The 16,233-nt window shown below is 38.2% G+C and overlaps 1 protein-coding gene across 1 annotated transcript in view; it reads left to right on the top strand.

The window, feature by feature from the left end:
• Window positions 1-11,655, top strand: part of TMC1 (transmembrane channel like 1) — a gene marked incomplete at both ends in the record, with an annotated part of 151,791 nt that extends 140,136 nt beyond the window's left edge. The window contains 5 exons of the mRNA XM_081150770.1: window positions 2,275-2,514; window positions 6,661-6,786; window positions 10,367-10,445; window positions 10,546-10,597; window positions 11,633-11,655. Coding sequence (XP_081006896.1) covers window positions 2,275-2,514; window positions 6,661-6,786; window positions 10,367-10,445; window positions 10,546-10,597; window positions 11,633-11,655 — 520 coding nt within the window. The remainder of the gene's footprint in view (window positions 1-2,274; window positions 2,515-6,660; window positions 6,787-10,366; window positions 10,446-10,545; window positions 10,598-11,632) is intronic.
• Window positions 11,656-16,233: the final 4,578 nt, after the last annotated feature.

The following is a 16,233-nucleotide window of genomic DNA, read 5'->3' as shown; positions in this document are numbered from 1 at the left end:
TCATTATCAGAAAAGCTGTTGCAATGATATCCTGATTGGTTTCACTTGCAATTTTACAGCTGTTTCTCTATATCACTATTGTTCATATTTACATTCTTTAATATCTAAAAATCTCCAGTTCTCTCATGGGCAGATGCATCATCTAAATCCCTCAGTATCACGGCACTATTACTTTCTATGTATTCATCCTTCAGCTGTGGATCAAGTCTCGCTTCTGATGAGTCTGTACAGGACTCTAGAAAGTGACTGTGCTTTCTGAGTGGACAACAGTGAGCACATACCAGAGTTCCAGAGCAAAAGAACTATTATTCACCTTTAGGTCAACCCTTGGCACAAACTCTCTTTTCCTAACTCCCAGGAAGTTGGTGAGGGAGGTGTGTGGGCTGTGTAATCTGACTTCAGCAGGCTCTCCTGCACAAGGGCTCTCACACATGGTCATCTATTTCATGATGTATGAGGATCTGATGACTGAGTTTGACCATTTGCTACAGAAACAATTAAAAGAATATGGGGATTTTGTATCCAGTTCCATCAGTCTGTGACTGGAGACATTCGATGACTGCTTTAGGTGCTTCTAAATAGTAGAGGTAGCTTCCACTGATGTTATTAAAGTCAAACATTTATAGGTTAAAATCTGTTTTGTTATGAATTGGCTGAAATGATCAGTAAATCTTTATATTACACACTTACTTTTGAAATAGGCAGCAGAGGCTTTTGTAATCATGCTTTTAAGTGACGAAAGCACAAATTATCTCTATCACAGCAGGATGTAGAGTCAATGGAGAGAGAAGAGGAGTTTAGACATTGCTGCATCACTGTCTCATTGTACACCATCCCCCCCAGGCTTGTCACCTTTTGCTACCTCATTTTCTCAGTTGATCACACGTGAATAATTTGCTTGACATGTACCATGTCACTGGAGTAATAAGAAGAGCTAAATAAAAGAAGCTCTTACTTGCTTTGATCTTCTTGAAAGAAAAGCATTTTATCGGGCTAAGGTATTACAGTGATCTTTGCCTGACAGATGATGGGATCACGTCTGGGTAAGGCACTTAGTGAGCCAAGCTGATTACGGAGTCCTGAACAAAGATAAGATGAGCATTAAGGTTCAGATATCGCTGTGCCAGGACCAGTTTTTCTAGGTTATGGCTCTTGTTTCATTTGTTCAAAATGCCTATGTGATACTCATTTGGAAAAATTAAAATTTAATTATCTAAAGATGCATGTACATATAATAAGTGTGTACATATATATGCATACAGACAAATGATGCATGCATCTAACTCAACTCCCCTCCCTCAAATAATATACCAAATTTACATTGGATTGATTAAAATGCTAATCCTAACTAGAAATGTTGAGTGAGGTCTTTATTATAGTTGGGACAGCTTTAAAAATAGGATTTTGCTTAAATTTCTAAAATAATAAGTTCTAAAAACTTTTTTTGGTTTTATGATGTTAATGGATTTTCGAATCAAAGAAAATAAAATTTATTTTGTTGCAATAACCAATGAAGCTATCAAATAAGAATGACCTCACCAAAGTGATTCTTGTTTAAAAACGGCATTTAAACATACTCTTTAAAAATCTGATGTACAGTGGGTTTCCAGGGCAAGATAAAGTAAACATGTAAGTGATAAACTATGTGTTAAGTTTTCATCCCTAAAATACATAAAGCTTACTATGAAGTATCAACAAAACACAGCATATTATACACAAATAAATATATCCTTCCCATCAGCTCTAAAACAAATAGAAAATAGTATCAGAAAATGAAATATTTAATTCTCTTTCATTAAACAAAAATTTATTAGCCATGGCAAAAGTAATTAATCCAAATGTGCAGTTTATGTGAATAAAATGAGTGGTTTTAAGAGTCAGTTATTAAAGTTATTTTTTGGAGGTTATATTAATCAGCGATATGAGTATTAAGGGAAATTAAGTTTAATTTAGAAGTAGAAGACAGAAGGAAAATAAATGTAATACATAGATAGTTTACTGTGCTCCAATTTAAAGTTACTAATGATAGCAGATATAATTAAGGATCTAGATAATTTCTACGAAGGGATTATATATACAATACCTGTAATAATGGGGGAGGTGGTAAAATGTGGATAGAAGATGGAAACAGAGGAGCCCAGTTTATTTATAAAAAGGGCTTGCGTGTTTGAGAATCGCAATACGTTTCCCGCCTTTGGCAAACAGGCGCGATGGGAAACAAACGTGTCCTGGAGCCAAGACCTGAATTGAGCGGAGCCCTGTTTTCCTTTCCAGGATGGGCTCCTTCTTCGCTCCCAGCCTCCCAGGCATCAACATCCTCCGGCTCCACACCTCCATGTACTTCCAGTGCTGGGCTGTGATGTGCTGCAACGTCCCCGAGGCCAGAGTCTTCAAGGCTTCCAGATCGAACAACTTCTACCTGGGCATGCTGCTGCTAATTCTCTTCCTGTCCACCATGCCCGTCCTCTACATGATCGTCTCCCTGCCGCCCTCCTTCGACTGTGGCCCCTTCAGGTTCTTGCCTTTGAAATTCCACTGGGGCGTAGTTTTCTTTCGGGCTTGGACATAGGAATGGTCAATCGTTGTATGAGTTATTTCTTTTTTTTTGCACATAATGGCATTTTGGTATGGAGGAATGAGATCTTTTGGGTATTCAGGCTCATTCTGTGTCATGGAGATTTTTTTAAGCAAGTTCCATCTATTTTCTCATTTGAGAATCATAAAAGGGAAAATAATTTAACTGCTCCAGGCTCTGCCTGGGTAAAATATGGACAGTTAATCCGAGTGATTTCCATATAAGGAGATAGCCAAGAGCTGGTCTGGATGGGAATGTTTTCCTGATGCTGGGCCTTCACTTCCAGACATTTGAAGCTATTGCTATGTCTCATGTGGACCATCAAGTTGAAAAAATAAAATATAGAGTAAATAAATATAGTAGACTACCCCACATGCCACCTTGGACATGGGATCCTTATTAGATAATAATATAAAGAGGGTCTCACAATTTATAATCCAAATGCTACATGCCAGTAAAATGTAAACGTTGTTTCTCACATATATTCTCCCTAGGTAACAGGGATAAATCGCTTAAGCAGTAATAAAGAGTCAAGATGGCTCTTTGATCCAAATTGGAAGTGTACCTTCTACAGTTCTCTGTGACATAGTTCTCTCTCTGACACTTATCAAGACAGCAAAGTCCCCACGATCTGGAAGACTGAGATTTCATTCCATCAGGGGATGACTCCACCACAAGTCTCCCCGCAAAGCTCTGCATGTTGAGTCACTGGGCAGCATACACTGGAGTTTTTTCTCCTTTTCAGTGAAGAAAATATAAATGTGAAAAGCCATGTAAACGACAACCACGATGTCACAGTGGCCTCACATAATTTCCCTGTTATGCTGTCAGACCCAAGTTACTAAAATTAAGTCAAAAGGTTTGTTGCCCATTGACTTAAGTGTAAAAGAGGCGTTTCACTCTAATAATAGTCTGAGTTACTATTGCTTTACTGGGAAAGACAGAAAGAAAATGTTAAGTCATCGGATAGAGCAAAAATAGCTGGAGTTCTGTCAATTCAGGAAGCCGATGTTGACAAGTCCTGTTCATTCCCCGCCTCCCCCCCCCCCCCAGTGGGCTGAAATAAATAATGCAGAGAGTGACATCTGGAGACTAAATATGAAATTGCAGTCTTAAAGGAGAGATTGGTCTTGATAAATCCTGGATGAATTTCAGAGCACAAAGTTCAAGAGATAAGCCATGCAAAGACTTCAGTTAACCGCAGATTACCCACACAACTAAATATCCAGGATAAATTTTAGGTGTGCTTTTAACTTTTTAATTGGAAATTGATCTTTCTCAGAAAAATATATCAAAGGAACTTAGCTGTCTACAAGGAAAACTCCACAATGTCAACACCTAGCTGGGTGGTGATTTAGAGGTGCATTCACATTAAAGATATTGAGCTGGACACGTACAGTGACTGCACAATTTCAGATTTTTGAGCTCTGGCTTCTTTGCCTCTATATCACAAGTTATGATGATTGTAATGAAAAAAAATTGTCTGTGTCTAAGGGATAATATATGATTTTTACCAAGTATTTTCTAATTGGCAAACTTAGGCAAAATTACTAAATATATATCACTATTTTGAGATCAAGAAAATTTAAATATTTTCAATGAAGCATTGGGGAAAGGGTTGTCTCTATCCTATTTAGATAGTCTATTTTTCCTGTCAGTTTTCTCATTTGGGGGCAAAAGAATGTATACATTTTTATTTGTGGGGATTTAAAAATTTAAAAGAGTTGTTCATCCCTAGAAATTAGGTGAAAATGAAGGAGCCTCATGACTTGTCATCCGGGGGACCCTGAGTTGGAGTAGGTTTCCCCAGTCTGCCAAGCAAAGAGTGTCTGACCCTTCTTAATACCTGGGTGGGCAGCCAGCTGGCAGACATGCATTTGAAGTAAGTCAATGGAGACATCACAGTGATGGCCAGTTGCTCCTAGAGGCAAGTATGTTTTCAGATACAGTGGCCACAATACCTAAGAAGATCCATTCTGCAAAGCAATTTGGTGAGATAGTTTAGCTTGTTCTGGTTTCACAAGACCTGGCTAGAGAGGGTGAATTTCCCAGAAAAATTATTTCAATAGACTATTAAATGGATTTACCTTAAATAGTTCAATAATTTAAAAACTATTTCTTTGGTATTCAGATGAAGAAGATTCTTCTAATTGCTCCACCATATTTCCTGACACTTCTTTCCCACCCTCCTCTCTAATAATCTGAACATTTTCCAGTTCTCTAGATTCTCATACCCTTCTCTGCTAACATTACGGTAATTATATTTTTATGTATTTTTCATCTTACTGCAATGGTGATATGTGTTTGTACTAGAAAACCTGGAAACTGTAGAAACATCATCACATGAAAACAAGCACTACCCATAACCCACAAAGTCCTGAAATAACAATCAACATTTTGGCACTTTGTATCCTGGTTTTCTTTTTTATGCTGATTTTTAAAAATAATTGAGATCCTACAATATGTTTAGGTTTATATTATATTGTGACACTGCTATTACATTCCGATGGAGCTATGTCCATAGGAAAACTATAGGGTAAATGTAGCAGCATTTCACTTGACTGTGGCCACAGCAGACTGGAAAGGATTTCTGGGAATACTGCGAAGTGGCATATGTTGACCTGTTAGAAAAAGGGATTGCCAAGGATTTATAGATGCTTTTATAGTTTGTGCAAAATGAAGAGAGCTCGATTCTTGGTAAGAGACCTGATCTAGGAAAGTTATCTGACAATCCCCAGAGCTGCCAATCACTTTGCATTTGGGACACACTAGGATGCAAAGCAGACCTTTGTAGTTAGGGATTATTTTGTCAAGTTCCAGTCTCCCCGTTCTAACCACATTCATTAGCTCAGCTGGACAGGCCGGAGAAGGGAGGGTAGGCTGTCTCGTCTTCTCTCCTCCTTGCTTACCTTACCCTTGCTGTATTCCATGTGGCTCAGATACAGACGGATGATGAAGAAGGAACTTTAGTGGAATAAGTTGATATAACCTTAAATTTTCTATAAACTCTATTCTCCTTTATGTATCATAGGTGTTTCTCATTAGTGTGGAGATCTATAACTCATGTAGCAAAAATTGTACTTCAGTAGTCCAGGGACGCCTGAGAAGATACTTGGAGTCATTCTCAGTCTATTGAAAGATATTATTAGTTCAGGAGAAATAAAATGATCCAGATCCAGACCCTGTGAATGTTTAAAGATAAAATAAAATGAAACCAAAATATTATATACTGTATTATCCCAACCTTTATTCTGATGATACATAAAACTTGGTGATAAATACCTAGTTTCTATTCTGAAAATTACATCTTTCTATAGTAAAATCAATATGCATAACCAAAATAATCACTTAGCAAGATGGACATTACTTTATAATTTTATATACTAAGTTAAGGCAGACATCTGCTCTCATTATTTTAGTTTATAGGGTTTGGGTCTTTTGCCCATTTAGGGCTTTTGCCTTTAAGCTTATTTTTCCTTCTCTTCTGATTTTATGTGTTTGGCAGTGGAACTGAGCTGGTATTTTTTAAGACCTGTCCAGAAGAAATATTGAGAGAAAAAGGACTCCTCATTCAGTGTGGTTACCTATTAATAGCTCTCATGAAAGGGGTTGGGTGGAAAAATGAGATAGAAGCTATTGCATGGAAAGATGTATTGGATTATATGTGGATTTGATTCCATTAAGCTATTCCTTATGCTCATTTCCAAGGCTAATTTAAAAACTGAGTGCACTGTTTATGTTCTATAAGGAGAGCTGGCTGAGGGGAGGCTGATAAGCTAGTTATAGAACATATTTCAATCGAAATCTTAGAAATACAGCTTTTAAAATGTGTCTCCCAATTCTGTGGTGAATTTCCTATATGCTTTAATTATGTGTTTATGTTGGGATAAAATTTATCATATTTTATTCGTAAATTGACAATATAAGGTCAGAGTATCAGGAGTTACAGTGAAACATCAGATTCCTATCCTGAAAGAGTATTTAGGCAGCGTTTGTGAAAGATTTCTAGTTTCTGTTGTTGTTTTACTGTAACCATGGTTTCCATATGCTTTAAATAAAATCTCTCCTTTTTTCCCACCCCCCAGTGGCAAAAATAGGATGTTCGAAGTCATTGGAGAAACACTGGAGCATGATTTCCCAAGCTGGATGGCGAAGATCTTGAGACAGCTTTCTAACCCCGGCCTGGTCATTGCCGTGGTTTTGGTTATGGTGTATGTGCTTTCTCTCCTCACAGAAAGAGCCTGTGTCATGCTCTTCCCGGCTCCTTTTCAGTCTCAGCTTTCTCAGCTCCTTCACTCTCTTCAAGGGTTGTGCTACAACCAAACCAAATTCAGTGCTGATTTACATGGTGGTGAGAGGCTTAAATTTATGAGCCATATTCTGATCCTCTTGGACATATTTCACAGCAGTCTGCATCTGTCTTTGCCTGCCTAGGATTATAAGATTTGTTCCCAAGTAACCAAAATAATTATCTGTAAACAGCTAAAGCAAGGGAAACATAAATGTTAAATGCTAGATCTAATCAGCACATCGAGCTTCCCCCCAGCTCCTGGCCCCCACCTCTTGTTCCATAAAGCAGATGGCTGTGAACACACGGAAATGATGAACCTCTAAGTTAATGTTCTCCTTGGGAATATATTTCAGGGATCAGGGCTAAGGGGTCTTAAAAAATTACCCTGTCCTGGTACCTAGGAGGCCATCAGTAACTGTGTCCATAATAACAGAATCAGAGGACCAGAAGGGTCTTGGAAGGGTCACCCAGCCTGTCCTTCGAGAGTCAGAGGTGATGCTTAAAGGTGAACTTGGGAGGGGGCTTTTGTTCCCACATTCCTTTCACTGGCTCCTGACTCCTGGCCGCCACAGATAAACTTACATTCTAAGTAAAAATACATGCTTGCTATGGAAGAGCTAGGGACGGTGCCCTAGGCCTCCCTTCCATTCCCCAGCACCCGCCCAAATAGGAGGCCGGGAACTGCCACAGCTCTCAGTCAGGCGGCACGCGTGGAACCATCCTCAGGGAAACTTTAGAAACAAAGCTGACACAAGGGTTGGATTTGTTTGAATAAAAGGAAAACGAGGAAATCTTAGTGAGAGAATTCCCAGTGGTTCGAGGTAAATGAGCTGGTCTGGGCCAAGTTGTTACCATCGTCTTTGCGGTGGTCACGGTCATGAGCCACATCAGTGAAGGCAGGTGATATATTCTTCAATTGTATAAATTAAGAGGCTGACCCAGAGGGGTGAAGTGACTTTCCCCAGGTGAGACCATAGCAGAATAGTAACAGTAGGACTTCGACAGTAAATCCGACAGCCGCCCCTTTACACTATGACTCCTTCTTTGAGGGAGAGCTAATAGCCTGTGCGGATAATTAAACAGTAAAACAGATTCCTGTCCTCTTTTTTAGAGACTGCTTTTCAGTTAGATGAAATTTGGCTCAACTTGCTTCATTTCAATTTGATGACTGAAATTTTTCTGCAAAATCCCATCCCAGTGTTTAAGAAAGTAAGATACTGTAGCTTAGGAATTTTTTAAATTCTTATCAGACGGATTACTATTATATATTAGAACCTCGATCATGGGGTGGCGTTTAGGATCTGACAGTGAATCTCTGGTGCAGATGTGTTAGAAAACGACAAGCCAGAGGCGGCATGTTTCACCAGATGGCCTTGAGCAACTTTTCCTTCTCCATATTTTTATGATATAGCGGCTTCTGAGAGCTGGTTAAGTTTCCTGTGGCTTTCAAAAGTCAAAGCCCGTTAGCGGTATAAATGAGATCTTGTTTCAAAAAACACATACACACAATTTAATGTCAGATTTTATGACTATATTCTTAACTAGTTGAGAGGCAGATTTATTTTTAAGCAAAGGAGCAACAATGTTCCGATATCACTAACTAAATATTTAATAAGCTGTCTTGGGAATGTGGTAGAGGAACCAACGCTGCCTTTGTTCCATATATTAACTCATTTAATTTTCACAAGAACCTTAAGAAGAAGTTGGCCTCACTGATCATATTATTGATAGTGCTTGAAGATTTCCCCCAAATTTAATGGCTAATAAATGAATTCAAACCCATGTCTTATTTCCCATGTCTTAGTCCCCTCACTCATCTGCAGCACCAAACACTGAGCTTCAGAGGAGTGGGCATGTTCAGAAGCGCTAGAAGCCACTTCTCAGGGATGGTCTACACCCTGGGTGGGCACACCTTTTCTTAAAGGGCCAGAGAGTAGGTGTTTTAGGCTTTGTGGACCAAGAGGTAAAATTGAGGGTATTATGCAAATTCTTAAATAACCATTAAAAAAATGTGAAAATCATTCTTAGCTCATGGGCCCTACTACAGAGGCTGGGAGTCAAATTTTCCCTGGACGCCATCATTTGCCCACCCCAGATAGTGACCAGGTCTAGAGGAAAGCAAGCAGGATAGGAGGCCAAATAGAGGTGCTGCAAGGTTCATTTTAGTTCTGAAGTTCTAATTTAAAAGCCAAATTTCAGTTTATTGCTGATTTTATCTTTCAAACCCTGAGGTCTCATGTTGTACTTTATGGGGCCCAAACAATTAACTTGGCTTTTTATTATCTTTAATTAGAGAATGTTACATGTTACAAGCATTTTGAATTTCCCCAAGGGGTCATATTAAATCAGCTTAGGTGGTTTTTGGTAACTGAGTAGAGTTTAGGTTAGTTCTCTGCAGGCAGTTTTATTCCTTTGGAGACTAAAAAATGATTTATAAGGAATATACATTTAAGATGCATCACAAGACAAAAAAAAAGTGGAAAATAGAGAATTCCAGAGCTGCAAATGACTTGTGAGGTCTGAGTTTCCCCTCCAATTCTGGGCACTTTTCTAAGAAAATCTATAACACACAAACACATTTATTGAACACTGATTTCATGCCAGATATTGTACCAGATGCTTTCATGTATGTAATTTCATTCAAACTCCTGCCACTCACTGAAGAGATAAACAAACCCAGCTAAACCATATCGATAATTGTGTAGCCAGCACCAGATGGCTCATAAAGGGTATAATCTGGCATGTTGGTGAGTAGAGAAAATGTGTTCAGTATCCAGTTATTTACAACGAAGAGCAATGCCAGTTACCTTTTTTTTTTTTTTTTTACTGCATATTTTCTTTTTTTATTTATTTGTGTTGCTTTAAGTAATGATGAGCATACTGATTTTTGCAGCAATGTTTGGCTGGAATTTACTCTTTCTAGAAATGTAAATATTACTTAAAAGCCAAGAATATTCTTTTTTTTTTTTTTTTTGAAGGAGGGAGAAATACAAACAATACTTCCTATGGAAAAAGCAGTCATGTTAAATAACTATGACTAGGAGGGATTATATTTTAGTTGTAAAAGCCGAAGGAAGGAATTTAATGCAGAAAGTCAGTTCCTTTTTATTCGACACATTTCCTAAGCTTCAGTAAATAGTCCATTCTCTTGGAGGCCATTAACATCAATTTAAAATATTACTTTCAATTATAATTTAAACTGATAACATATTTCCAAGAAGAGGCTAAAATTAGGCAATAAGTCACAGTGAACAGAGCCCCTGGCTGTGGAGGAAAAGACTTGAGGTCCAACTTGCCAGGTCCACCCCTAGTCACTGCAACTGAGTGGCTTCTTTCCTCTCTGTACCTCACCTGGTCTCTTATCCACCAAATAAGAGGTTTAGAGTAGAAAATACCTTAACGTCTACTCCAGTGCCAACAGTCTATGATTTAATGTAAACTTAAGAGGAATATTGAGGAACTGAAAAATACTATATATTTTATTATTTTTTTAAATTTAGTTTGACCATCTATTACCTTAATGCTACTGCAAAGGGCCAGAAGGCAGCAAACCTGGATCTACAAAAGAAGATGAAACAGGTAGGTTACAATGTAGTTCGCAGAATGATTGCCTTTATTCAAGTAGTGGAAAACACCAGGAAATCTCATGTTTTTCTTCCCTCTTTTTTTCATCGTATAGCAAGCTTTGGAGAACAAACTGAGAAACAAGAAAATGGCAGCCGCACGCGCAGGTTGGAGATATGTTTATGTTTGCAAACTTTTTTCCTACAAACAGTATGATCCTTTTTTTTCTTTAAACGGGGGCATTTGCAGCAGAGTGGCATTATTACCCTAACTAAGCAAATCATTCCACATTCCTACTGTCCACCTGTGTAGCCTTTCTCAGGCATCATAGCCAGGGGGGTTGGCTGTTTTTGCAGTGGGACAAAGAAAAATTCAGGAATATAAACTCGAGGATGTTTTTTATTAATTTTTTTAAAAGAGAGGAAGGGATTGAGAGAGAGAAATATCGATGCAAGAGAGAAACATAGTGCAGGCACTGTGGAAAACAGTCTGGAGTTTCCTCAAAAAATTAAAAATGGAACTGCCATTTAACCCCATGACCCCACTTCTAGAAATATAGCCTAAGAATCCTGAAACCCCAACCAGAAAGACCATATGCACCCCCATGTTCGTAGCAGCATTGTTTACAATAGTTAAGATCTGGAAATAGCTCAAGTGCCCATCAGTAGATGAGTGGTACACTTACAGAATGGAATACTATGCAGCTGTAAAAAAGAAGGATCTCTAACCCTTTGAGACAGCGTGGATGAACGTGGAGAGTATTTGCTGAATAAAATAAGCCAGTCAGAGAAGGAAATATCACATGATCTCACTTATATGTGGAATCTAACCAACAAAATCAACTGATAAATAAAATAGAACCAGAGGCATGGAAACATGGAATAGACTGATGAATCTCAGAGGGAAAGGGGCAGGTGGGGAAAGAGATTAGCCAAAGAACTTATATGCAAATATTCATTATCCCTGGACACAGACAATAAGGTGGTGAATGCCTGGGGCAGGGGGTGAACCAGGTGGACCAAGGGAGCGGGGGGGGGGGGGGGGGGGGGTGGAAAACACGACATCAGTAACACAGCACATTTGGAAGATATGGATTTCAGAGTACTTCATTCAAAACCATTAAGCACATTGAAAGCAAAATTTTTATCTGCTTCCTCCTTTTCTCTCTCTTATTACTAATTAATTTATTTATTTTTGAACAGCTGCAGCTGCTGGTGGCCAGTAACTTTCATAGACAAGTTGGGGGCCCAGAGGTACTCCTTGCCTTCCTGTTTAAAAGCACTGACTTACGTGAAGGCCCAGAGAACAGCACTGTGGAGTTGCTGTTCCCCTGTCGGAGTATCAAGGTCAGACAGGTCAATGAGGCTTCGCCAGTCCTGACGCAACGAGAAGGACCTCCACCTTATTCCAAACGAAGGGTTTGTTCCTGCACTGCCATTTTCTCCCCTGACCCATTTCCTTGACATTTTTCTCTAACAAATTGAGTTTAAAAGAAGGTTCAATTCAGAGATACAGGTTAATTTAGAAACTTTTTGCTCACTATGGACTTTCACTTTATACGTTTCTTCTGCCTTAGTTTTCTTGGCCTGGGAGCAGGATTACTTCACCCTCTTTTTCCAAGTTTAGCGCTATCTTCATAAAGTACTCATTTTAAGCACTCATTAACTCACTTTTTGAAACAAACATTCTCTCTTCTCTTTTTTTCTACCTGTCTCCATCTATGACTCACTGAAATATTCACCCAAGGCCTTTTTATTTGTTCCTGGATTTAATATGAAATAGAATGGGTGTTTTAGAAGAATAATATCCTAAGTGAATTAGGGACCAGATCAGCAAGGAGTTAAGGGGGTACATGGCTCTTAGACAACCAAATTTTATGAGTTTTGTTTTAAAAATGACACCACAAGTGATTGTTATTTCATGGCAGTCTGATCATTTGACTTCCAATGATCATATCTCCTCAGCTTAGATTCTCATATTGCATAATTTTTCTTTGCTTTTTGTTAAGGTTAGGAAAACACACACTTTTAGGGGGGCCTTCAGTTTTAGATGTGCTTAAGCATTATTATTTATTTAAAGTTTAAAGTGACTTTGAATAGTAACAATCGATCCCCTTGGCCAGCCTGTGTGAACCTCACTTACACCCCCTAACTCCTGCTCTTTTCCAGAGGTAAGCCAATTTGCCTGCCATTCCCTGCAATTGACTTACTGGTTTTTTATCACCCTGTCTTTATATTTCTCCTTCTTTTCTATCTTCGACTGGCCATAGAGTTATCACCCTGTTCCTCTACCAATTCATGTGTTCATCACTTCCATTATACCAAATTCAAGGCTTCCTTCCTCTGGTCAAATTATCCAGACTAGTCTTTATTCCCAATTGTATCACTCCCTTGATAGTCTTTATTTGGACTCTTGTGTCTTTAATTCAGGGTTTATTAATTTATTGACTTTCCTGTGAATTATAATGGTTCTTTATTGTTTCTTGAATGCATGGGTTATCTATCCTATCCAGACTGTAAGCTTCCATGAGCAGGGATCTTATCTTCTAACTCTTTTGTATGCCTAGTATAGTGCTGTGCACAGGTAGGCGCTGAATAAATGCTTGTTAATTAAATTGAATCAATTTAACTTACAGCAGTTGCATTGTGAATCAAAAACTTCTGTTATTTGCATGAAAATATCACTATGATGTAAGAAATGAAATTATCTGTTGATATGCTGACTTTCTTGTCTCATTAGATTATAATGAAGATTATTAAATAAAGTTACTGCTTATTTCTACTTGAATCATTTTTGCAATGTGCAGTAATAAAATTAGAGAATTGGTTTATATGTGCTGCCAAATTTACAATGTGAATTACACTCCCTTGTTCTTGATCTACTTTATAATGAAGATGGTGAGAGATGACAAACTATCCCCCAAGGACTTTACCTCCTAAGAGCAATGTGCTTTTTGAACAAATGCTTATGGTATACATCTCAATCTTTCTATAAATTAAAAAATAAGTTTGGTTTTTAGGTGCACTTAAATACCTACCTGATTTAAGTTAAGCATTTTTAGAAAAATTTACCCTTTCAGTTTCCAGACAGCTGTTGAAATTATTTCCATACCTCTACATGGACAAGTATCTGTGGATCTAGATATAGTTTTTTAATAAGACCCCATCATTTAGTCCATTTTCTGAATTTTCTTTCTTTTGTAAACAAACATATTCTGCACCATCCAGCACATTATGTTTAAGTAAGCGATGAGGAAGACGTGGAAAGAATAATTAAAGATCATTTAGTACATCAGATAGGAAAACACATTTGCCAATATGCTGGATAATTATTAGTAGCTATTTTGGATGCCTTGGTCTTCAAAGGGAAAGCAAAGTTCTAGCTTTATGGTTTCCATTGAGATGGAATATAATTATGCTCCTTTTAGATAGCAAGCAACAAAGACAAACACAAATTAGGTGACCCTCCCATTGCAGTAAGTAGAAACACCATGGATCAGAATTTGCAGGGTTCTGGAAGTTTCTTTCAGCTCAGATCCTAGAGGGGAGAATGGGGCTGTGCTAAACTGAGCACTGGACCAAAAGAAAGAATTCCACAGCTTTATTCTCTGAGCTGTATCATTTCTACTGAAAATAGGAATACAATATTTGCAACTAATAAAGAAAATTGGCTAATACAACTGGAGATATTTTTGCAAAACTTTGGAACTTTCGAAGGTAGATGCTGTGTAAACTTAGCTGACTCCATCTAACTTGACATCGACTCGTGCTTAGGCATCTGAATGACTCAGCTGGGCTCAGGGCTCAGCGCTGGCTTGCAGTATTAGTGAGAATGTGTCCAAATGGAGCCACAGAAGGCATCTTTTGCTTTTATTCAATACTGCAGGCTAGGAGGCACCAAAATGTTATTCACTTTGTTACTCATTTGCTGTTCCTTTTATTCAGTAGTCATGCCTTGATTTTTTGCTTGTTAGCCAACCAAACATTTCATGGAAATGTTCATGCTCATTTAAAATAGGCAAAAATGAACATATGTCACCTGACTTTAAGGAAATTGTTTGAGCTCTCAAAACCTCATGTTTCTCATCTCTAAAAATGGGAATAATAAGAGTCCTATTCCATAGAGTTTCTCTATTCGGGATTAAAAGAGATAGAGCCTACACAGAACATAGTACTGTGCCTAGGATGTGGTTAGTGCTCAGCAATAACCATGGCTGTCATTCTTGTTTTTATGAAGCTGGAAATATTTGCAGCCATGGTATAATTAATTTTTCTGCTTGACCATACATATAAACTCTGTGAAGTAATTAAGGACACTGTTGAAATGTGAATTAGCCACATAGAGATAGGTCTGAAAAGCAAGGTGCTTGGGTTATTGACCTCAGAGTTAATAAATATATTTGAGATAGAATTCAGAATTGCATAAATGACTGGAAGGATTCATCAGCAGATGAGAATTAGCCTGCTGCAAGAGGAGCCATGGCTAGAATTTCAACTGATTGCAACTGAATATGGAATAAGTTGATTCCACAGGAAATGTTTGTCCCTAGTGGAACAATACATAAGACCCAGTGGAAATAGCCTTTTGGACCTAGATCTCAGAAAAGTCCCCAGGCATCTCTAGTCAGCAGATGACTAGGTAATTGTGGGGGCTGAGTGGTGGAAGGAAAGAGCACTGGCCTGGGAGTCAGGGCCAGAGTTTGTGTTCAAGTGCTGTTCTCGATGTTCCCAACTAAGTTTACCCACTGGTCATGTGATGTTGTTGTTGTTATCGTTAGGAGTTTTTTGACTGGGGCTAATTATTTACACTCACTAAGCTCAAATACCTCATCTTTAAAAAGGATTGTAGTTGTCTCCACTCAAGTTGCTAAAGAAACTATAAGATGATGCTGAGAACCCCTGAGCGCCAGGCACTTAGTTAAGAGTTGGATAAATATTACCCCTGGCTCTCCTTTTTTGTTCATAAAATATTTTTATTTGAAAATTTTAGTTATCTTCTAGTTAAAAATTTAGAATTATTTTAATTAATCTGATTCAAAAGGATATTAATCAAAAGCCAATTGCAAAGAAGGTTTTACTCAATTGGAAATCCCCAATCTTTATAGATCCTATGAAAACAACTGTCCAGATTATTCTGACACGTTCTTAGTAATTTTTCTGATGGGAACGTTTTGTAGCAGAGTGGCTTGACCATCTTAAGAAAAGCAGCATTTAATGAATGAAAATGCATGCTAGCCTTAGGGTCTCAGTGCTCTACTCCTGTTTCTGCTACTGATGCTGTTTGACTGCTTGGAAACCATGTAACCTTTGTAAGTCTCATTTACAATATAAGGGAGTTGCCAAGGGTGATTCCTAAAGTTCTTCCCCATGCTTTAAACCTGAGCTGCCCAGTAGGGTAGCCACTAGCCACATGTGACCAGTGAACACTTGCAAGGTGACTGGAAATTGAAATTTTCTTTAAATGTGAAATACACACTGGATTTCAAAGACTCTGTTTAAAAAAGCTAACGTAAAGTATCTCAAGACCTGGCCAGTGTGGTTAAGTTGGTTGGGCTTCTTCCCATGCACCAAAATGTTGCCGGTTTGATTCCTGGTCAGGGCACTTACCTGGGTTGTGGGCTTGGGGGTGTGCAGGAGGCAGTTGCTCTCACGTTGATGTTTCTCTCTCTCTCTCTCCCTCTCCCTTCCTCTCTCTCTAAAAATCAATAAAAGTGTTATATTTGGTTAAATAAAATAATTTAGTAAAACTACTTCCACTCTTCCCCTTTTCTTTAATGTGGCTAATTAGAAAATTTAAATAACAT

The sequence above is a fragment of the Miniopterus schreibersii genome, assembly GCF_964146895.1.
Source record: "Miniopterus schreibersii genome assembly, chromosome: 11".
Lineage (NCBI taxonomy): Eukaryota > Metazoa > Chordata > Mammalia > Chiroptera > Miniopteridae > Miniopterus > Miniopterus schreibersii.
The sequence above is the reverse complement of the archived record's forward strand: the minus strand, read 5'-3'. Positions and strand labels throughout refer to the sequence as shown.